The sequence below is a fragment of the Lepidochelys kempii genome, chromosome 10, assembly GCF_965140285.1.
Source record: "Lepidochelys kempii isolate rLepKem1 chromosome 10, rLepKem1.hap1, whole genome shotgun sequence".
Taxonomy (NCBI): domain Eukaryota; kingdom Metazoa; phylum Chordata; order Testudines; family Cheloniidae; genus Lepidochelys; species Lepidochelys kempii.
The window spans coordinates 50,142,967-50,167,398 of NC_136389.1; the positions used below are offsets into that span (position 1 = coordinate 50,142,967).

Genomic DNA, 24,432 nt, shown 5'->3' on the forward strand with positions numbered 1-24,432 from the left:
TGAATGTCTGTTCTCCCTGTCTCATAATACAAGAATAAGGGGACATTCAATAAAATGAAAAGATGGCAATTTGTAACTGATCAGAAGGAAATACTTTTCACTCAATATGGAATTAGAGTGTGAAACTCATTGCTACTGGCTACCATTGAAGCCAATATTTTAGCATGATTCAAGGGAGAGTCGGACATTCATAGGGGTATCCAGAGTTATAATAGTTAATCCTAAAAGAGTTTTGGAAGGAATATAAAACCTCATTCTTCAGGCTTAAAGCAAAGACTAGGAGTACTTGTGGCACCTTAGAGACTAACCAATTTATTTGAGCATGAGCTTTCGTGAGCTACAGCTCACTTCATCGGTTGCATACCGTGGAAACTGCAGCAGACTTTATATATACACAGAGAATATGAAAAAAAAATATATTATATAATATATATATAATATATTATATATACTAACCAAAATAAATTGGTTAGTCTCTAAGGTGCCACAAGTACTCCTTTTCTTTTTGCGAATACAGACTAACACGGCTGTTACTCTGAAAGCAAAGACTGACTATTAGCAACTAGGATGATACCTTACTGGGGGACAGATTATCCTGTATTTGCCTACTGTGGGGTTTCAGCACCTTCCTCTAAAGCAATTTATGATGGCCACTGTCAGAGAAGGATCACAGATCTGATCACTGGTCTGATCACCTAAAGAAGTGACTGGATTTTCCTTCCTGAAAATCTGAATGACTTGCCCTATGTCAGAGATTGAGTCCGCTGCAGAGCTAGGAGTAGAACTCAACAGTCCTGAGCAGCAGCCTTACCTAACCCAAACATCACTTCTTTTCCACTTTAGTTTCTTCATATGCTGTCATTTTCTCTCTGAATAGAAGTCAATGTAGAGTTTTTCTAATGGATCCAAAGCTGAATTTTCTAGCTACTCTGTTGGGTATTTCTTTCACAGTAGGGCTCTGACTGTAAAAAGTGAGAATTTAAATTTTCTGCATCACCATAGTGTCTAAATTTGTTTTAACAAATATATTAAATGTTAATGAATCGCTGCAATGAATCCTGTCTTAGGTTGATGAACTGATGATGGTTATCATCTGTTGGTCCAGTCCAGCTGGAGCCACACTAAGCAGTGGTAAAGAAGTATTTTCTCAAATTTTCCTTTACTTTGGCATGTGGCCAATGTAAACAAGAATACTTTTAAGTGTCTAAACAGGTTTACGCTATTGAGTCCTGCTTACATTTCCCAAAGTAAAGCAGACATTCATAGAGGGATTTATTTTAGAGTTGTATGTCTCATGAGGTACATTGTTATAGTACTGTCATGAGTGTTTCATAGAAGATTTAATTGGATCCTCAAATGTAATGGACATTTTGAATGTTAATTATAACGCTTGTGATAAATTTGTCTTTTGATCCTTTAGACATGTCAAAATTAATAATGTTTTCGTCTAGTCCTGCAATGACATTTTCAGGATAAAAATAATATTTCTCTTGCCATTGTTGTGTATTCCATTTGTTATGATTTTGAAAATCAGCTTAAAATATCTTAAATACATCACAGTAGTAACAATAATCATACCAAGTCACTGGCTGTCATTTAGGAACAAATATGGCTGATGAAAAGACAAAAATGGCTTACAATAAAATTGATTTTCAGAGATGCCTAGTGACTTGTACAGTGTCATGAAGTTGAATAAATCACATATTTAGAATTATTTAATTGGTTTTCAAACATTGAATAATTAATGAATGTTGATGAATATTTTTCCCTCAGGGCTAAAGAATATGAAAGTTTATTGGAAGCAAAAAATGCCACCTCTGAATCACCATACAAAGCAAAGTAAGTATTTAACTGTATACTTCAGTTGTCTGTGTTTTTTGTAGACATGCATCTGCAACTTTTCCATAGAGGCTGATGTGGTAAACTTTCCATTCAATACTTGATATACTGTCCTCTTGAACTACAGATCAGTTCCTAACACAGAAAGTCAGCGCCATAACCACTTCAATGATAAGATGCAAAATATGCATCTCCACACAATAGGCAAAGAGGTTAGCAGGGGCCAACATTTTAGGTTCCAGTGATCCAAATGAGGCTCCAGTACAATATAATGCCCATAAGAGAGAGAAGAATATTTGCAGGGTTTTCATTTATTTCACAAGGAATTTTGCCATTGGCAGTGTATCTTGGGCCACATATTCATTGGCTTCAATGATGCTTCACCAGTGTACGCCAGCTGAGTGATGATCTGGCCACTTGTCTCTGTAGACACATACATTATTAACCCATTGATAGGCAAATCTAGGATGCTGGGGACCAGGAAATTTGTTTTAATTAAGTTAAAAATGGTATGCAAGCTCAGTGAATTAACACAAGTTTAAGAGTCAGAAATGTTTTGGAGACCACCAGCTGGAAGAATGATTGTGCAAACATGCACTCAGAATACGATTGTAATGTAGAAGAGGTAAGTATAGAAAATAATTTAGAAATGAAATTGTTTGTATAACTACTGAAACTTAATTTTGCAGTGCCATCCATAATCTACTCTGTCCACTAGAATTTCTGTTTAAGGCTCCCCCAGCCAAGAATCAATATGGCTGCTCACACAGATAAAGAAGATGATTCTGGCAACCTGCATCTCATAGCTCCATTCCTGTTGTAGATCTCTTCTTTGCTATCTGAGCAGCATTGCAGTCCCCTCTAAGGATAAGGAAGGGAAAGAGAATGTTCCTGCTCTGCTGGGCCAGGTTTGCCCAGTAGTTGTACTAGTTTGTTCATGATATCACTAGTTTACCCAGTAATAGCCTCAGTAGTTGCTCCTTCAACCAACTTCTAGAGAAGCCTGGTTTGCCCAGACTGAGACCTTCCATATAAACTGTCGATCTCAAATGTACATTACAGGGCCTGGAGAACTTTACAAAGCTGGTGTAAAAAGTGACACAAGAGATTAGGGTGTGTTCCAGCCCTCAAATCTGAAATACTTTGCATTTGTCCTGATTTAATTTCATCCTATTTACTTCAGACCATTTCTCCAGTTTGTCCAGATAATTGTAATCTTATCCTCCAAAACAGCCCCTCCCACTTGATATCATCTGCACACTTTATAAGTGTACTCTCTATGCCATTCTTTAAATCACTGATTAAGATACTGAAGAAAGCAGGACCCTACTTGATATGCCCTTCCAGTTTGACTATGAACCACTGATAACTACTCTCTGGGAACCGTTTTCCAACCAGCTATGCACTCACTTTTTTGTAGCTCCATTTAGGTTGTATTTCCCTAGTTTGCTATGGTAAGTAATATATAAATACATATAATCTAAGCAAGTCAAATAGCAACTATAAAAGACAGCCAACTCAGACTTTTGGATACTTTTTGTGAACAAAATTATTAGTCAGCTGCTAGTGATGTAGGTTCTACTTAACCACATTGTCTTTTCCCCCTTGTGCTCGGAGCTTCTGATATTAATTGTACTGCTAATAATAATCAACAAATTGTTCCCATTTTCCATGTGATTTTATCAGTGATGGCCGTCACTAGGCATCTCCATCAAATGGCACATCATAAACGCTCTGGGGTAGAGGGTACTGTTGTTGACTTCCATTTCTTAATAATTAGAGTAAGTATTATGACAGATTAGTACTCTTGGATTTCTGCTTCCTGTGTGTGGCTGCCAGGAAACTCCTAGTTAAAGCCTGATTGTCAGCCAGTAGCAGGGTGGGCATGTGCCTGGCTCTCCTTGAAACACTGGTAAACCATAGTGCCTTCAAAAAGAGAAGGAGGACTTGTGGCACCTTAGAGACTAACCAATTTATCTGAGCATTAGCTTTCGTGAGCTACAGCTCACTTCATCGGATGCATACTGTGGAAACTGCAGAAGACGTATACACAGAGACCATGAAACAATACCTCCTCCCACCCCACTCTCCTGCTGGTAATAGCTTATCTAAAGTGATCACTCTCCTTACAATGTGTATGATAATCAAGGTGGGCCATTTCCAGCACAAATCCAGGTTTTCTCAAAACCCCCCCACACACACACACACAAACTCACTCTCCTGCTGTTAATAGCTCATCCAAACTGACCACTCTCCTTACAATGTGTATGATAATCAAGGTGGGCCATTTCCAGCATAAATCCAAGTTTAACCAGAACGTCGGGGGCGGGGGTAGGAAAAAACAAGGGGAAATAGGCTACCTTGCATAATGACTTAGCCATTCCCAGTCTCTATTTAAGCCTAAATTAATAGTATCCAATTTGCAAATGAATTCCAATTCAGCAATTTCTCGCTGGAGTCTGGATTTGAAGTTTTTTGTTGTAAGATAGTGACTTTCATATCTGTAATTGCGTGACCAGAGAGATTGAAGTGTTCTCTGACTGGTTTCAGCTGTACCACTGTAGAAACTCAACCATCCCGTGATTTTTCACCTGAAATTTTCCTTTTATTTTTGACTTGAACTAACTATAATGATTTTTTTTTTTTTTGCTTCATTGGACTCACCAGTCTCAGCCCCTCATTAGCTCCTGTGGCTTCTCTTCTTTTAATCTGATTTTTCTCTTGTTTCATCTGTTTTCTTATGTATCTTCTTTATTTTTATATCTCTTGTGTCTGAAGAACTTATAAACTCTGCAGGAATCTTATTCCTGGTGGCTCATTCTACTCCTACTGGAGTACAGCATGTCTGTTGGGAAGTCTGCGAAGTTTTATAAATTCTTCTAGAATGTTAACAAAGTTTTCAAAGGCTCAGGTATTCATAGCAAGTATTTCCAAAAAATAAATCCCATGCACTTGACTAGTCCTCACAGAGGAGAAACGAATAAAACACTTTTAGTGTTTACTTGCTGCTCTGAATACCGGGAGATCACTGAGCGATGTTCAGTCGCCGAGTTGATGGCATTCGTTCTGAATTCTCACTTAACAGAGAGGGCCCTATGAAGGCTGCCATCTTCCACTCTACATGATTACACTCTAATGTATCTCGGAGTGAAACTCGACTGCACCCTCTCCTTCCATGGTCATCTTGAGAACATAGCTGCAAAGATAAAAATGAGAGACAACGTAATCCAGAAACGAGCATGTACAACCTGGGTTGCATCAGCATCAGTGTTGCAAACATCTGCAATAACACTTGTATATTCAGTAGCTGAATATTGTGCACCGGTATGGAGCAGATACAGTCACATATGACTCGTGGATACCCAGCTAAATACAGTGATGCAGTGCACCATGGGAACCCTTAAGTCGACTCCAACACTATGGCTACATGTCCTGTCTAATATCACTCCCCTTTCGATATGCCGAACTGCTGCAACGTTCTGCAAAGCTCAGCGAATCCAGGAAAACAGATGTCTTCCTATTCACCAAGACCTTGACAACACCACACACACGGCCCGCAACGTCTTAAGTCCTGCAAGTCCTGCTTTCTGGGAACATTCGTTATGCCTCATTCAATCAGGCTAGATCAGAAGGCGGCTTGGAAAGGAAATTGGGCTAGACAAGACTTAAAAAATAAGCACCTTGTGCCAGATCCCACACAGAAGGTTTCTGGGTTTGAACTTCCATGGTCATCTTGGTTAACGCTGAACCGAATTCTAACCAACCATGGTAGATGCAGATATCTAATGCACAAATGGAAAATCAAGGACTCCCTGGTGTGCAAGTGTGGTTCCCCATGACAGACCATCGAACATATCACTACCGACTGCCCAATTTATAAATATGAAGGAGGCATTGCTGCAATAAATTCTCTACTCCTGATGTAGCCATTTGGCTCGATCAACTTCAGGTGAAATTGTAGTTGCTCCTCTACACCAGCCACACGAAAGAAGAAGTGTTTACTAAATTAACAGTTTTTAGCATACAATACCAGAAAAATTAGAAGATGTGGCTAGGGATTCTAGGTTTTCTAAATACAGATGAGAGGCTTATTGTGTACACAGGTATTATGTAGACAGAGAGCATATTGTTGATAGTTAACAATAAATAAACAATAGAAGTAGTAGATTACTATATAATAAAATTATATTAAATCAGTTTTGTATTACAGCACTGACACTAGTGACAATAACCCTTAACTGTTCAGAAATTAATGAGATTTAGTCTCACAGTTGGAAACTTAGGGGGCAGAAGACTAGTGTTCAGTCCAGTATATTTAACTGTCATTATGTTCCAAACTAAAACAGGTATTGCCAGAGTCCTATAATAAAAATCTCTAGGGCTGAATCCTATTGTCCTGACCTGTCCCGGTGCCAGACCAGTTTCCAGTGCAAGTTAGAGCACCCTGATAGTATTCTACTGTGGTTCCCCAGGCTATGCGCAAATTGCAACATTATGCATCTGCAGTACATAAAATCGGATTGAATTCTAAAAAGTCTGTTGGATTACTTTGTTAGATTATCTTCTAAGTAGATATCTGAAAAATATAGGACTAGATGGTTTCCTGAGATTCCTGACCGTGAATGGAAGGACAAGAGTGGGTGGGTGAAAAGAGCTTATGCCCCCTCATGGACGTTGAGTATAATCATGGTTCTTGCACTCACTTGAGTGCAGGGATCCCATGATCTGGAACTGCAAGCCGCCTCAGAGTGAAAGGGAAGGCTTGAGAAGAAGGAGCAGCAGAACCAACTAGTCACAAAGTGGTTGAACATGCACTACACCCTTTGAAGCAGGGAACAGTGGACATTCTCCCTTGTGTGCCAGGAAGCTCTGTTCCTTTTGAACTTCCTGCCGGTTTGTGTGATTTTTGCATCACCCTAATGCTGGGCAGAAAGCAGCCCACATTTTAAACTCGTACACAGACCTGCAGATAAACAGCAGTGGGAGACTCCTATTACTGAAAGATCTTATGGAATCAAGGTAGTGCTCAAATCCAGTTTAGTCAGACAGTCACCTTTCAGCACAGTAGCCTGAAAGCAGTTAACATTTCAAAAATAAAATATCTATCCATCCAGTATCGGGACTTGAGGATTTGCCAGTTGCTCAGAGGTCAAGGCAATAGCAATAGGAACTCCAGTCTGAACATACTTTGTGAAAGAGGGAATAGAAGACAGCCTATGAGTCAGCCAACAGCTCAGTTCAGAGTTTACATCATGTATTGTGCCAGGAAATTAAGCAAAACTTTTAACAGAACTGAAGACAAATAATCTATGGGTATGTCTTCAGTACCTGCCGTATCAGCAGGCAGCGATCGATCCAGCAGGGATCAATTTATTGTGTCTAGTCTAGACGTGATAAATCGACCCCCAAGCGCTCTCCGGTCGACTCCTGTACTCCAGCACCGCTAGAGGAGCAGGCGGAGTCAACGGGGCAGTGGCAGCAGTCTGGTAAGTCGATCTAAGTACGTCAACTTCAGCCACGTTATTCATTTAGCTGAAGTTGCGTAACTTAGATCGATTCCCCCCCCAGTGTAGACCAGGGCTAGGAAAGGTAACTTTATATCCCTCAGTAAAAGAGTGAATGAGGAGACAAGAAACTTCATAAGGCAAGCACTAAAGCCTGGATCAGTGTGGTTTTTCTAGTGTAAACAGGCATTTTTAACAAAGGAAAAAGTTAAAACAAAAGATTATACTGCTGTTAAGCTAAGCATAGGGCCCTGTGTTACCTAGTACAATAGCTGAAAAAACAAACTGGAAGAAAGGAACAGTGCAACAGTAGGTCTAGGGTGGAACATTATCATACTAATGAGAAATATAAAAAAAGTTAGACTTTTATCCTTTCAGACAGAACACAGAGTAATGTACTGGGAGCTTATATTAACTGCTACTGTACCTGGCTGACAAAAAGTGAATTCTTGCCAGTAATAAGAGTCTAGAATCTGTCCAATGCAGGCTCTGAGAAAATCTGCTGAGGTAATGAGACACGGCATATCATGGAGTGAAGGGGGTCAAAAATTGGGAATGCTAGAGTTGAAAAGGAATGTGTGACAGATTCTTAGCCAACTTTAATGTTTGTAATAATATGGGATCTGAAAAAATTTCTCTCTTACAAAACAAACATCAATAGTTTCTGTTTATACTAAAAGCAGGTCTTAAATAATCTAGCTAGGATGTAATTATATTAATAAACAAAGAAATTTTTCCTAGCTCATTAGGCCGGGAAAGCTAAAGATGAACAATAAATGCTTTTTTAAAAATCTCAAAGACTCTTTAAGACCTTGCATCATTAACAGACTATATATGTAGACTTCAAAATTACAAATAAATCTACATTAGAGCAAAGTAGTTGAAAATAATTTCTTGTTATATGTATCTGCTAAAATCTTAGATCTGTGTTTTTCTTTCAACTGTTAGTGATTTCATCAACAACTAAAGCAGTTGAAGGAATGCAGTTCCCTGCCTTCTTTTTGGTGTTGTTGATATCATCAGATATTGCAGAGTGAAGTCAGGACCCCAAATGTAGGGTCTTGACATGAAAAGCTTTTTAATCTGTCATATTTATGCTTAAACTACAGTAGTGTTGCAAGGATCACTAGTTTCCTGTTGCAGTTCACAGATTGTTTCAGTAGTTGCAGTTAGTTTACATTTTGCAATTTTACACAATGTTTTGCAGTGGCCAAGTACTGGATCAGATGTTTTTTAAACAGCACATTAAGTAGTTGGATTACATTAATATTAGTCAGCAGTCTGGGCCCATGCTGCTTTGACAGGTATGAAATGTGCACGTGTGGGCTCCAGAGTACTGACTCTAAAGTGGGGGGGGAGGTTGTTTTTGTTTTGTTTTATATTGTGTTTTGTGGAGGCTCAAAGCAGTTCTTTGCTGCAAGTAAAAGTTTAGAAGATGGCAAGTGAAGATTTCTAGCATATCGGATGAGCAACTTTTGTCCCCTAAAACTGAGGGAAATGGTCCCAGAATACTACCTATTCCTTAGGTGCTCTGCCCTGTCAGCTAATTTGTGCAGCCAATGACACTTTTCCAAGCAAATGAGCACTGTCATTGCAGGAGGGAGAATATTCCCAGTTGACTTGTTTGTTCGTTGGCTTCACACAGCTGTTTGGTTGGTTGGTTGGTGGTTGCTCTTTTTGGTCGTTTGTTGAAGGTGAACAGATTCCTGGGGCTCCCTTAGTGTTTATTTTTAGGCTGCGGATCAGTTTAGAAGTAATAATTTTGCATTTCATCCAGTAATCTTGCCTATTAAAGTTACACTTACATCGATACCTACTATCTTAGGGAGATAGGGTTGGTAAGGTAATATCTTTTATTGGACCAACGTTTGTTGATGAGAGAGACAAGCTTTCAAGCTCTGTGTAGCTCAAAAGCTTGTCTCTCTCACCAATAGAAGTTTGGTCCAATAAAAGATGTTTCTCGCCTTGTCTCTAATGTCCTGGGACCAACACGGCTACAACAGCATTGCATATACCTCATTCCCTTTGTAATATCTGTTAGAAGGCTCCACTAGCAGACAGATTTAAGGAAGGGGGAAAGTGGGTTATCACAGAATAAGTTATACTTTGCACTTACTTAGCAGCTTTTTTCCAAGGACCGTAGAGTTTTCAGTATTAAATTACGCATCAAAACACCATGTGAGCTATCAGTGTTATGAACCCCATTACATAAATAGAGAAAGTGAGGCAGAGGAAAAAGCTGAGACATGCTGCAAGTGATGTAGTGAGTCAGTAGCTGGGCCAGAAATCAAATCATCCCAGTCCTGTGCTTTAACCATTAGATGACACTCTCTTCCTGCAGGTTTGTAAAATTGTCTCTGAACTCCTCTACAAAACAAAACTATCGCAAAAAGGCACGTGCTGAACACTACGGAAATTTAAGCTGTCATTATCCTGAAAAGAGGATTTAGTAGGGAGGGAAGATGGAATTGAAAAGAAAAACTCCAATAAGAGTCTGCTACAGAAGAAATTGGATACGTGGTCTGAGATACGTTCTTGCATAGCCAAAAATTAAACATTCTATATATCAGTGTTTTCAGAGTTCATGTGTCAAGCCAGTACTGGGTCACCTTGCTCAGCACCCAGGGACCTTGGCGGCCGGCCAGTAAAAACTAGTGGTAAAACTAGTAATTCCTACCCGGAAGCAGCTAGCAGCAGATCCGGCTCGTAGGCAGGGTGGCCACAGGGCTCTGTGTGCTGTCCGAGCACTTGCTCTCCGCTGAGGTGGGGGTGGGTGCCTGCGGGCGAGAGCCGTGTGGAGCCGCTTGCGCTCCTCTGCCTAGGATCCAGACCTGCTGGACACTTCCAGGGTGCAGCGTGGTCCGCAGTGACAGGACAGGTGGGAAGCCTGCCTCTGCACCTTGGCTGCGCTGCTGACCAAGAGCCACCAGAGGTAAGCCCGCTCCTCAATCCCCTGCCCCAGCCCTGAGCCCCCCCAACCCCAGAGCCCCTTCCTGCACCCCAACCCCCTCATTCCTGGCCCCACCCCACAGCCTACACTCCAGCCCAGAGCCCTGACCCCTTCTTGCACCCCTGAGCCCCTCCTGCACCCCAAACCCTGCATCCCCAGCCCAGAGCCTTGACCCCCCTCCCGCACCTCTGCCTAGAGCCCCCTCCCACACCACAAACCCCTCATCCCCAGCTCCGTTGGGTCGCTGGCATCAACATTTTCTTCAACTGGGTATCCAGAAAAAAAGTTTGAAAAACACTGCTATATATTACAGTATAGTCTTGTTTGCCTCCCAGTGCACCATCTGACTCACAGGAGAGAAAGATATTTAGGTCATTCTTGATCTAATACGTAAGTTACTATTTAGGCCAATTATAAGACATTAGACCAAAATATTAGCAACATTCAGAGACAAAGCTCCATTTTAAAGGAACTAGTGGAAAGAAGCAGATAATCCCATATTCTGGAAATATTTGTGTGGAATTGGTTGTTTTCCAAACAGCTGTGCAAACTATAAAGGAGCCAAAAAAGACTAAATAAATCTCCAGTTTGTGATAAGTCATCCACCAGTTGATTGTAGGATACATGTTCAAAAAATTGCTCGAGCATTCGCCCTGTGGAGACATCAGGTACAGGTGTTTCTGTACCTCGATGACTGGCTGATCAAAGGCTGCTCCAGGACACAAGCGGTCTCGTTTATTGAGAACCTGGGTCTGCTCCTAAACGAAGCAAAGTCAACTCTGCCCCCCGACCAGAGAATAGAGTTTAAAGGGGCAGTACTGGACTTGACCCAAGCCAGGGCATTCCTCCCACAGGCTAGATTTCAAGCCCTCAACAGCATGATCCAGGGAGTCACGCAGTTCCCCACCACTATCGCGAGAAACTGCCTGAAGCTTCTCAGGCACATGGCAGCCTGTACGTACGTGGTATGACACACCAAACTCAGGGTTCGGCTGCTACAGTTTTGGCTAGCATCAGTCTATCGATGAGCCCAGGTCAGCTTGGACAGGATCATGACCCTGCTTCACCCTGTCCTCGATTCACTCTTGTGCTGGACTGACACCCAGCAGGTGTGCTCAGGGGTCCCCTTCGCAGCCCCACAGCCATCCCTGGCATTGGTGACGGACGCGTCGGATTTGGACTGGGGAACTCATTTTGGGGACCACAGGACTCAAGGCGTCTGGTCGCAAGCAAGCAGATCTGCACCTCCACATCAATGTCAGAGAGCTCAGAGCAGTGCGCTTAGTGTGTCAGACGTTCCGCCTTACCTAGTCGGACAATGTGTATCAGTCATGACGGACAATACGACTGCGATGTTCTGTATCAACAAACGGGGGTGTACGCTCCTCTCCCCTGTGCCAGGAAGCCTTCATGCTACGGGACTTCTGTGTAGAACACTCAGTCAACTTGCAGGTGTCGTATCTTCCCGGGGTTCAGAACAAGCTGGCAGGACCACCTCAGCAGGTTGTTCCGCAGCCACGAGCGATCCCTTCAACCGGATGTCTAATGTTCAGTCTTCCAGAGGTGGGGATGTCCCCGATCGACCTCTTCGCCACATGACGCAACAGGAAGTGTCAACAGTTCTGCTCCTTCCAGAATCAGAGCCCGGGCTCCATGGTGGATGCGTTCCTCCTCCGCTGGGGAGGAGCTCTCCTATACACCTTCCCACCGATACCACTCATTCACAAGGTCCTGCTCAAGATTCGCAGAGATCGTGCTCGAGTTATACTGATAGCACCGGCCTGGCCATGTCAGCATTGGTACACATCTCTCCTAGACGTGTCTGTGGGAGCTGCAATTACCTTGCCGCTCTTCCCGGACCTTCTCACACAGGATCACGGACGTCTCCAACACTCAAACCTGCAGTCACTCCATCTCACAGCATAGAAGCTCCATCATTGAATGTGTCGGAGCTTTCCTGTTCAGACCATGTTAGACAGGTCCTCCTTGGCAGTAGAAAACACTCAACGAGGGCCATGTAGCTTGCCAAGTGGAAGAGATTTTCAATATGTTCAGCGTCGCGCAACTCGCCCCCAATGCTAGCCTCAGGGCTGCACATTCTGGACTACCTTCTGTGTCTGAAACAAGAGGGTCTCTCGTTGCCTTCTATAAGAGTACACTTGGCAGCCATCTCAGCATTCCATCTGGGTGTAGAGGGCTGCTCAGTTTTTGCTAACCACATGGTCAGCTGCTTCCTGAAGGGGCTCAACAGGTTGTACCCACATGTTCGCCAGCCGGTCCCTGCCTGCGACCTCAACTTGGTCATCTCTAGACTCATGGGGCATCCCTTTGAGCCTTTAGCAACATGCTCCCTGCTCTACCTCTCTTACAAGGTTGTGTTCCTGGTGACGATAACCTCGGCCAGGAGGGTGTCTGAGCTCAGGGCCCTAACTTCAAAGCTGCCCTACACCACATTTTTTAAGGCAGAGGTTCAGCTCAGGCCCTACCGTGCTTTCCTCCTGAAGGTTGTGTCGCAGTTCCACATCAACCAGGACATTTTCTTCCCTGTTTTCTATCCTAAACCTCATTCGAACAACAGGGAGCAGAGGCTCCACAATCTAGATGTGCCACAGAAGGCACAGAATCTGAGACTTCCAGCGAACTCCATGACTTCAGCCTGCGGTGGCAGGGAGCAACAAGATACCCCTGCCGCCTCTGGCGGTTCCCGGAGCTCCAGGCCGCAGTGGGCAGCACGGTACCCCACAGCTCCTGGCTGTCATGCATGGCAGGGTACTCCCAAGCTCCCGGCCACTGCCAGCGGGGGAACCCCCAAGCTTGTGGGCAGCAGGGAACCCTGCAGCTCCTTGCTGTGGCAGGGGAACCCCCAAGTTCCCAGCGGTTGAGGGCAGCGGAGGAACCCCACAACTCCCAGCCCCCACAGGCAGCGAGGGACCCCCCAGAGCTGCAGACAGCAGGGGTAGCCCCGCAGGCGTCAGCTGCTGCAGGCTGCTCCTAGACCCTCCGCAGCTGCCCCACTTCAAGCAGTGTGGGGACCCGCAGATCCCCATTTTGTCAGGGGTATTTTTAGTAAAAGTCACGGACAGGTCACGGCTTCCGTGAATTTTTCTCTTTTGCCCATGCTCTATGGCCTTTACTAAAAATATCTGACAAAATCTTAGCCTTAAACATAAGCAATTCAGGAGTAAATTGTTAGTATGGGGGCTGGAAATTTCACTCCTATACGCCCCACAGTTTGGACTACAGGGTGTGTGAATAGCAGTACGCACCAAAGTGCTGACCTGTAACTCCCCCATGTGGATGCTGCAGACACAAACTAAAAGCTTGCTAGTTTGCATTAACATAGTCCTCTTGAAACAGGACTACACTACTGTGAACCAAAGTTTGTCTTTTAGTGAAAGATTCTGGAGTTATTTACAGCTGAAGTTAAAATCTGGCAGTTTCTTTTTTGAGGGGGAATACATTACCAGCAGTGTTTCTTCCGTTGAGGTTGGAAATTGGACATAACTTTTAGCTCATATTACTGAAACATCACTGTAATTCTGGCATTCTTCCTTTAAGCTTAGTTCAGATGAATCACAGTTTTGATTTACGTCAGGGTTAAATACAGACCTCTTGTGTTCCGTGAATGTTCCTTATGCCTTTTTAAATACTATTGGCATTGGGCAGAATATATGCTAAATTCATAAAGACACTGATATACGAATATGTGTATTCTATAGATATGTTTAGGTACTTTGTAGTTCACTGTTTAAAATATTAGAATTACTCTCTGCAGTGGTGAAACAGTCCTCCAACCAATGAAGTGGCCACTTTTCTGTCACAAAATCGAATGTTTTGCCCATAATTTTACACTTGCTTTGCCTCTTTCTTAATCTGACGGGACACCAGCCCATGTTCAGTTACAAAGGGGCAGGGGAGAAAAGCCATTTTTAATAGTCTTTTTTGCTTTTATATTAATTTTTGTGTAGATGTAGTCCACCTTTGAAAGTGTTAGTGATAGGATATATTAAGAAAGAAGCACATCAAAACTATGCAAAGAAAACACTCATACTTGAGACTAGAGTTCTGAGTAGTCAATACAAAATCATATTTTATATTAACACATTAATATTATTTTAATGATTACTAAAATATATTTCAGCATAAACCCTCATAGTTATTAGATTGTGCAACCTCCAGTGTGTCTCCATCCAGTCATGTAGTTTGAAAGAAATCTTTACTTAAGGGATTTAAGCACTTCCTTACTTAAACATGTACTTAAGTGCTTTGCTGAATAATAATGGGCTTTAATGTATGTTTAAATGTTGTCCTGAATTGGGGCCTATGGCTGAAATATAAGTGAGGAGATCCAATGTACAGTTTGTTGGGTCGAGGAAGAGAAGCAAGAGTTCTTCTTTGAGTGGTTATACATGTATATTCCACTCAGGTGTGTGGGTGCCCAGTACACAAGAGCCAGAGTGTTTTCTGCAGCAGTACCCATTGGGTCCGTGCATGCATCCTGCACCTTCTCCTGGCCCCTCCTTAGGCTATACGAGAGTGGCACTCCCCTGACCCTGTCAGTTCCTTATCACCACCCATAGCCTGAGTTGGAGCTTCCTGGGCAGTTTACCTCATGATTTTTTCTCTTTGTAGTCAGCAAGATTAGTTCTCTGCCTTCCCTGTAAATAGAAGTTAGTACCCCATAATTAGATTTCTTTTGTTATTTTAGTCTGTTTTAGGGTTTTATTTTGTTGGTTAGTAATTAGTCTTCAATGCTAGACACTGGTGACATGCAGCACTCCCCGGGCTTTTAGCAATGCCTGTCATGTAGCATGTCTATCCCAGATAGTGACCCTCACATGCTCTGCCTTCTCTGTCTTGGCGAGGGGCACATTAAGGATAGGTGCAGTATCTGCCATTCTTTCAAAAAAAGAATGCAGATTTCCAAAGGTCTGTGCCTCAAGCAACACTTTATGAAGCAGGCCATGAGACCCAGCTCAGCCCCAGGACCCTCAACCAAACACCTGTTGCCTACCTGAGGTCCACTAACGAGGCTGCAGTGGTCTCTGACAGACCCCTAGACTCAGGCTATGTCTACACTAGCACTTTTGTCAGTGTAACTTAGGTCGCACATGAGTGAGAAAAAACACTGCCCTAAGCGACATAAGTTGCACCAACAGAAGCACTGGTGTGGACAGCACTATGTCAACGGGAGAGCTCTCTTCTGTCAGCTTAGAGCAGCTATATGGGAGATCTTACTGCGCCGCAGCTGCATCACTACAGCTGTACTGCTGTAAGCGCTCTAATGTAGACATGGCCTCAGTCTCTCCTCTGAGGAAGAGGTGTTGGTCTTCTTATCCCGAGCTTCCCCAAAAGAGGACTCCTAAAACAAACCGGAGCTGCTCACGGTCATAGAATTTTTTGAGGAGGAAGCACAAATCACAGAGAAGGAGATCCACCAATTCCAGTATGAATCAGCCAGCTCATCCTCAGTCTGCTGTTTGGAAGTAGCACATTTGACTTCTCCTTCAAAGACAGCAATATAATTGCTGGCGATCTTTCTGCTATCTCCCCCCCATGCATGGAGACAGATATTCCACTTCCTCAGTGCTTGAGAGATCATAACCACAGACAAATGGATCCTAAAGACTATGAGACTGGGATATTCTATCCAATTCTTCTCACTCCCCCCTTTCCCACTCATCTCCTCTATCCCTTTTTGGGGAACCGTCTCAGGGAGTCAATGCTCCTTCAGGAAGTTCAGACTGTGCTCACTCTATGGTCCATAGAAGAATTTCCCTTTGGCACTGGGGAAAGGAGTTTTAATCCATGACTCTTTCTGATCCCCAAGTCCAAGAGAGGGTCTGAGTCCCATACTGAACCTTCAAAATATCAACAAGTTCATCAGAGATATAAAATTTCACCTGGTTTCCCTAGCATCAGTCCATTCTTCCCTACATCACGGTGCTTGTTTGCTACCCTTTCTCTCCAGAATGCCTATTTCCATGTGGCAGTTCTGCCAAGTCACATGAAGTTTTGAGATCTGTAGCAATGGGTCAACATTATCAATACACAGTACTTTGGTTTGGCCTGTTGTCAGCTCCGCATGTATTTACCTACTGCATAGTGGAGGTGGCGACCTTGAGGAGAAAGGGAATTCACATCTTCATTTATCTGGATGATTGGTTGGTGTGAGGCAGATTGAAACATCAGGTACTTCACCACGTTTAGTTCATCATCTGTCTCTTTGACTGTCTGGGACTCATTCTAAAAAAGGGAAAATGCATGTTGGTCCCAATACAGAAAATTTGAGTTCATCAGGATCCTACTCAATTCTAGGAATTCGATGGCTTGTCTCCCTTAGGACAAATTTCAGTTCATTCACAATTCACAAGCTGTGCATATTTCTCAAGTCACACTTTACGACTGCTGTCGAGTGTGCCTCAGGCTACTAGGTATATGGCCTCATGTACTTACGTGAGCCAACATTCCAGGCTGAACCTGCACATCTGTCAAGAGTGGCTAAAGCTAGTTTATTCATTAAACAGACACCCTTAGACAAGTTGTTCTAGGTTCCTTCTGTGATCCTATGTTCCCTGGATCAAAACAACATATCTCTCAGCCCCTTACATCCAGGACAGTCATTACCAGAGCAAGAAGCAGATATTTGTACCAATGTCCTTGAACTCTGGGCAATTCACAAGGCTTGTTGTGCCTTTCTCCCTCACTTCAAGGACTTGTCGATCCAGAAATTGACCGACAATACAACCATGGTGTACTACCTAAACATATAGGGAGGGAGGTGATCCAGTCAGTTTTGCCAAGACTGATGAATCTCTGGAACTTTGGCACCAGGGAAGGCTACTTCCATTGCAGCTCACTTAGCTGTCTCCCAGAAACAGATGGCCGATTACCCAGGAACGGAATTCTCCTAGAATGATAAATGGTCCCTCAAGAACAGTATGCTGAGGACCATCTTTCAAATTTGGAGTATTCCAGCCGTCAGCCTATTTGCAACAAAAGGCAACAAGAAATGCCATCAGTTCTGTCCTTCAGTAAGTCATAGTCCAGACTTGATAACCAACACATTTCTGCTGAGATGAGGATCGAGTCTCATGTATACATTTCCCCCATTCCACTCATCCCACAAGTTCTCAATTTAAAACAAGAACACACCAAGATAATTCTTATCATTGCCAATGTGCTCGAGACAGCTCTTGCTCTTGGATCTTCACGTTCTCTCAATTCAAACCCATGGTCTCTGCCTCCTCTTCCAAATCTGCTCTCCCAGCAACACAGACAAATGTGGCACCCAGATCTTAATAGTCTGCACTTCACAGCATGGCTGTTGAGTGGTTGGATCAAGTGGACAAACACTGCTCAGTGTCTGTTCAGGAGACATTTCTTAACAGTAGAAAGCAATCCACTAAGTCTCTGTATTTGGCTAAATGAAAGTGTTTTTTGATCTGATCTACTATTCACAGAATTCACCCAGCAAAAGCTAAGATTAAAGACTTTTTTGAGTACCTGTTACACCTCAGATCCTCAGGTCTTTCTCTTACCTTGCTGAGAGTCCACTTAGCTATCTATCTTCCATTCAAGGGAGATCTGTTTTTTTCCAGCTCCATAGTTTCTAGGTTTTTAAAAGGAAATGTTTGCCTTTCTCCTTCTGTAAAGATACAGTACCACTTTGGGACCTCAGCACTGTATTAGTGGCACTAATGGGTCCTCCATTTTAGCCTTTGGTGACCTGTTCTTGGCTTCACCTGACTCAAAAGGCATCCTTTCTCATCAGATTAGGAGAATGGGGACACTTCAGGCTGTCATGGTAGTACATCCTATATGTTTTTGTCAGGGTCTGCTTACCCCGCACTAGCCCAGACAGGGTTAAGCCCATATTATTGACAGCAGAAGTCCCGCCTCTGCAATGGGACTGGGCATGCTCCAAATGCTCTAGCAGTATAAAGGGAAGAAGCCCAGCTCATTCTGGGATGGAGGCCAAAGAGGAAGGACCTCTCTGGGAAGCTCTTGCGAGGGGCCAGCCACCACCCCTGACTGCACCAGGAATCAGAGCTTCCCTGGGCCTGCTTGAACCCTGGTGGCTGGAGGAGCCATGGAGATGACTGGCCCAACTGACCACGGAGAATCTGAAGTCTTATAGGAGACGCCAGCACACATACTGGTAGGAAGTGACCCAGAGAAGGTGATGGAGTGGTACCTCCCACCCAGGAAACCTCAGTGTGTTTCGGTAGGACCCCCGTGATGAGTCAGTGGGAAGTTGCTACACCACTGTTAGGGTCCTGGATTGGGGCCCGGTGGAGTCAGGTGGGCCCGGGCCTCCTACAGGGGCAGCCACACCCCTTAGTGGGTGCCCCACCCTCATTGAACTCTGGGCGCTAGGCCATGCTGCCCTGCACCCAAGGGCTGTTCCATTGACTCTGGGCGCTAGGCCATGCTGCCCTGCACCCAAGGGCTGCTCCATTGACTCTGGCCACTAGACCACACTGCTCTGCACCCCCAGGGCGGCTCCATTAAACTCTGGCCACTAGGCCACTCTGCTCTGCACCCCAGGGCTACTCTGTTGACTCTGGACGCTGGGCCGTGCTGCCCTGACCCTAGCCGCATAGACCGTCACAATGTTATTTTTCAAAGATAAATTAGGTTTGAGACAGCATCCAAAATCATAAACTAAAGTTCACATTTTCATTTTTACCAGGCAATATACTTACTTGGTTTTTTCTCCAAAATGGCACTCAAATCTGCATATTTTGGACGTTAGGCAAGCACTGGCCTTCTGTCTATATAGGACCAAGACTTTCAGGCTGTCTTCTTGGCTTTTTGTTTCATATGATAGCAGAATGAGAGGTCAGGCAGTTTTAGCACAGATAGTTTCCAAATGGATTAATCCCTGTATTGCAGTGGCATGCAGGGTAGCAAATGCCCCTCCCTCCCAAAGACTATTGGCCCATTCAACAAGAGCTCAAGCAACCTTGGTAGTTTTTGTAAGCGACATCCCCATACTATACACTTGTAGAGCTGCTATTTGGTCTTCCGTGCATACATTCGCTCATCATTATGCCATGACAACAGCTTCAGGATGTGATTCAAACTTTGGGAAAGCAATATTGAGTCACTGTTTAAATATACTTGGAGCCCCACCTCCTGACAGTGCTGTTTTTGAGTCACCTGAGGGGAATACACATGTAACCACTCAAAGAAGAAAATCTGATTACTTACCTGTACTGTAACCATTGTTCTTCAAAATATGATTGCACACATATTCCACAAGCCTCCGTCCGTTCCCTCTGCATTGAATTTTGAGCCACCATAGTTCAGTACAAAGGAATTGATGGAGGATGTGGCGGTGCTGCCCGCATATAGCTGTAGGAGCGGCCATGAGGAAGCATAGGGCACGTGTGCTGCACCAACAGATACTGCTGCAGAAAACTCCCTGGCTGCAGCACACTGGGCGTGCATCACCTGAGTGGAATACACATTTGCACCCACATCTCAAAGAACAACGATTACAATACAGGTAGGTACAAGTTTCTTCCCTTTTATGCAATATCATTTTTGTGTTGTTCTAATTTAGGCTATTTTCTCACTGTATATCCACCAAAGAAAAATATTTAATATGAAACAGAGTTTTTATCCAAATATAATTAATCAAAACCATTCTTTGCTATAAATATAAGATGTGTTCTACTTTGACTTGCCAGAGCATTCCATAAATAATGATTTAGTATGGTAGCAAAACTGTCAATAAAACTGGAAAATAGTTCCCCAGTTCAAAAATAAAGGTCTCGGCTTCATTCCAATATGTCTACATATAAAGACCTCAGTATGTACTTCACATTGAATGACTGTTATCCTGTCACAAGATTCAGTTCCACTGACATTCTGCTACAGTTACATCTATAATCAAAGTAAGGACTTTGGTATCTCTCACTGCTAATGACACAATCCTTGCTATACTTGGTCCTCATCCCTGGTAGATGCTCCTTCAACCAACTTCTACAGCAGCCTGGCTTTCCCACAACTAGCTTGCTCCTTGGCTTTCCCTAGAAAGAGAGGGAACTCTACTCTCACTCTCTCAAGCAGCTCCTTCACTCACTCTCCTCCTTTTTCATCAGTAGCCCACTATCCTGTGTTGAAGGGGGTGAGCCCATTACAAACAATGGCTCCCACTCTATTCCAGAGGAGGAGAGGACACACCCACAATCACTGGAGAAGAACATTAAAATTCATTTTATATATTTATGTATTCCACGAGCCTCCATCCGTTCCCTCTGCATTGAGTTTTGAGCCACCATAGTTCAATACAAAGGAATTGATGGAGGATGTGGCGGCGCTGCCCTCATATAGCCGTAAGAGGCGTGTGTGTGTGTGTGTGTGTCTGGTTTGAAATAGGGTCTGTGTTGAAGTGAAGGAACAGAGTTGGAGAATATCTTTCCCTGGGATTGTTTAAAATACTTGACACAATCTGGTACTTTGCAGAGTTAAAAAAATATTATTGTTCAGAATTAATTATCTCTGGCAAGGATGATAGAGCTGTATCCAAGGCACAGCTCCATTAGATTAATGGAGTCACCCCATTTCTTCCTTCAATTTGATGGTAAAAGAGTTCCCAAAAGCCCCCAAGAGTACCATCCAGCACATCACTAAGTTATTCTCATCTCTTAATTACCAGCCTCGTTGGTTCATAACCCATTATGACAAGACTTTCAACAAAAGTTCTTTTTGAACATTGTTCTGTAGTGTCGATTTGCAATAGACCAGATTTTGCCTCCCTAGACACATATGCTTTGGAGGGGACTTTTTTCAGGTCAGTGTGAGATAAGGAGAATCAGGGACCCTGCAGAACTCCTAAACTCTACATTGCAGGAAAGATGGTATTTAATTACACTCACAGTTTATACAGTCTCTTAATTAAATGTATATATGTAAAATATCACATTGCATATTCCAAAAGCAATCTTAACTCTTCCATTATATACCCTTCCACAATCCATCTTTCAGAGAGAGACATACTATACCATCCGCAACTTCAGAATTTTTAAAAATTGAGACATAAGTCATCAAGAAGCCATACGGTTCCAGTGCATAGTTTAGATGGGCATCCAAAAATACAATAAACATTATTCAGACCATACATTTAACTTAGAAATTGTTGTTGTTAATAATAGCCACACGTTTTTTGCTCAGTCTTTATAAAAAGGTCAAAGTCAATATAATCCAAAAAGAGAAGAAAAATTCCTACTGTCAAATATGCAGTCTAACATTAAAACTAACGAGCACTTCCAGTAAACAAAGATCATTCCAGATGAAACAAATTAGTATGAGTCAGTGCCCATCTTATTTGGGTGGAGGGAAAATAACTAAGTAATGAGCAAATCTGCTCCAGCCATAGATAACGTTCTAGTTTCTCAGTACTCCAAATTATTAACTTTTAATTAAAGCATTTATACAGACTCTCAGTAATATGTAACAATATAATGGTGTTTCAGAGTAGCAGCCATGTTAGTCTGTATCCGCAAAAAGAACAGGAGTACTTGTTGGCACCTTAGAGGCTAACAAATTTATTAGAGCATAAGCTCTCATGAGCTACAGCCTACTTCATCGGATGCATAGAATGGAACGTATAGTAAGAAGAAATATATATACATACAGATAAGTTGGAAGTTGCCATACAAACTGTGAGAGGCTAATTAGTTAAGGTGAGCTATTATCAGCAGGAGAAAAAAACTTTTGTAGTGATAATCAAGATGGCCCATTTAAACAGTTGACAAGAAGGTGTGAGGATACTTAACATGGGGAAATAGATTCAATATGTGTAATGACCCAGCCACTCCCAGTCTCTATTCAAACCCAAGTTAATGGTATCTAGTTTGTATATTAATTCAAGCTCAGCAGTTTCTCGCTGGAGTCTGTTTCTGAAGCTTTTCTGTTGCAAAATTGCCACCCTTAAGTCTTTTATTGAGTGGCCAGAGAGGTTGACGTGTTCTCCTACCGGTTTTTGAATGTTATGATTCCTGATGTCAGATTTGTGTCCATGTATTCTTTTGCGTAGAGACTGTCTGGTTTGGCCAATGTACATGGCAGAGGGGCATTGCTGGCACATGATGGCATATATCACATTGGTAGATGTGTAGCACATCATCAAAGATTTACAACCTATCCTGAAAAATGATCCCTCACTCTCACAGGTCTTGGGAGATAGACCAGTCCTCGCTTACAGACAGCCCCCCAACCTGAAGCAAATACTTGCCAGCAACCACACACCACACAACAAAAACACTAACTCAGGAACCTATCCTTGCAAGAAAGCCCGATGCCAACTCTGACCACATATGTATTCAAGTGACACCATCATAGGACCTAATCACATTAGCCACGCCATCAGGGGCTCATTCACCTGCACATCTACCAATGTGATATATGCCATCATGTGCCAGCATTACCCCTCTGCCATTGTACATTGGCCAAACCGGACAGTCTCTGCGCAATGGTGTATTGCCAAGTGCACACAAAAAGGCCTTTCCAACTTGGGAAGGAACCAAGGGAACTTGTCAACAGAGATGGCAGTTTAATAGTATAATTAAGGCTACGATTTTGTCACAGAGGTCGTGGAAGTCACGGATTCTGTGACTTCCAGAGACCTTTGTGACTTCAGCCTGCAGGGGCCGGGAGCTCTGAGCCGCCCTGCGTGCCCCGCACCACCGCTGGCTGAGCTCCCCATTTTGTCCCGGATATTTTTTGTAAAAGTCAGGGACAGGTCACGAGCTTCCATGAATTTTTCTTTATTGCTCATGACCTGTGCCTCACTTTTGTTAAAAATATCAGTGACAAAATCTTAGCCTTAATTATAATTATTCAGTAAGACCTTTTTCACTTCTCTCTAATCCTTGTGCTTGCCTTGAGCAGCGTCTTAGATAATGTTAATTACTCTGGACACTGATGTCTGATCCGCACATAGATGTAGATAAAACAAACATACATATACACACTTTCTCATCAAAAGACGCTTTAAGATTTGCTATATAGAAAAATGAGACTTTATCATCTTTATCCACCAAATTCTCAAAGAGCATCAAAGTCCCTTCTTTTGGCCTGCATGGCTGATCTCAGATCTTACTCCCATTTGATTTCTGCTCTTTTTATACTACCTACAGCAAGCAGAATTCCATCTTGCTCTCTCAGATCAGACAGAGTTGTGATTATGGTGCTTCTCTCTTTTTAATGAAGTTTTATGGGTTTTCCTCATGGGAATGCAGAAGTTATTTTCAAATAGATCTTTATTTAGATTAAAAAATCTTACAGATTTTCCAGAAGATAAAGTAGGTCTGAATCACCTTCCTCTAAAACTGCCTAGACTGCTTACATTTCTAGATCTTACTTGATTTTCTAAGTATGGGCTGCAGCCATTCTGCTTTTCACTAATTTTGTAACCTGCTTCTGTTGTTCAGTCACAGTATTTAGTTAATGAGATTTGCAGTCCCAAGTTCTACACTTTTTCTTCTTTTTTCCATCTTTGCTCCCAGTTTAGTAAGTACAGAAGAAATTCTTTCAATTTTATTTTTCATAGAAGGCCTGGCAGTGCAGAGAATATCTTGTCTGGACTTAACCCACTGTTAGCATTCCTTTCCCAGAAAAACCCTCTGGCTGAATGTCAGCGGGTTCAGCTGACCAGATGCTAACATGTCCTAGGCTTAAAGAAATCCTGATGATCATTTTTATTTTTACTTTTATTGGGCATTTTAACTCTCAAGATTCAGAGTCGTATGAAGTCTTTTTATAGATTTATTTACTTAACTGTTTTTCAGTGAAAGAAATAAAAAATAACATCTTCCACTGATTAAGCAGGAGCTCTCCCTGCTTAGGCCTTGCCCCCATTTAGAATTTTTATTAAATCATTAACTACAAATGATCTTGATATAGATTCTACAGACATGCTGATTCTCTTTTTAACCTTCTGGTACTAGTTAAGATCATCTTCCCTTTCCTGTCATTCTTCCCCTCCCCCCGCTCCCCTCACTGTGAATGCTTCCTGGCTCTCCCTTCCCCCACTCATGATGTTCAGACTCCTTATGATCCATTTCAAGGTCCTGCATAACTTCCTTCCTTACTTATCCCTACTTGTTTCTTATGTCATCCTCCCAC

At 42.8% G+C, this 24,432-nt stretch overlaps 1 protein-coding gene across 6 annotated transcripts in view; it reads left to right on the plus strand.

Annotated features, from left to right (window-relative positions):
• The window catches only part of SCAPER (S-phase cyclin A associated protein in the ER), a 345,099-nt gene that overhangs the window by 181,630 nt on the left and 139,037 nt on the right, over positions 1-24,432 (plus strand). For all 6 annotated transcript variants that reach the window (XM_073303508.2, XM_073303509.2, XM_073303513.2 and 3 more), the window contains one exon: positions 1,774-1,839. In XM_073303508.2, the coding sequence (XP_073159609.1) occupies positions 1,774-1,839 (66 nt within the window). The remainder of the gene's footprint in view (positions 1-1,773; positions 1,840-24,432) is intronic.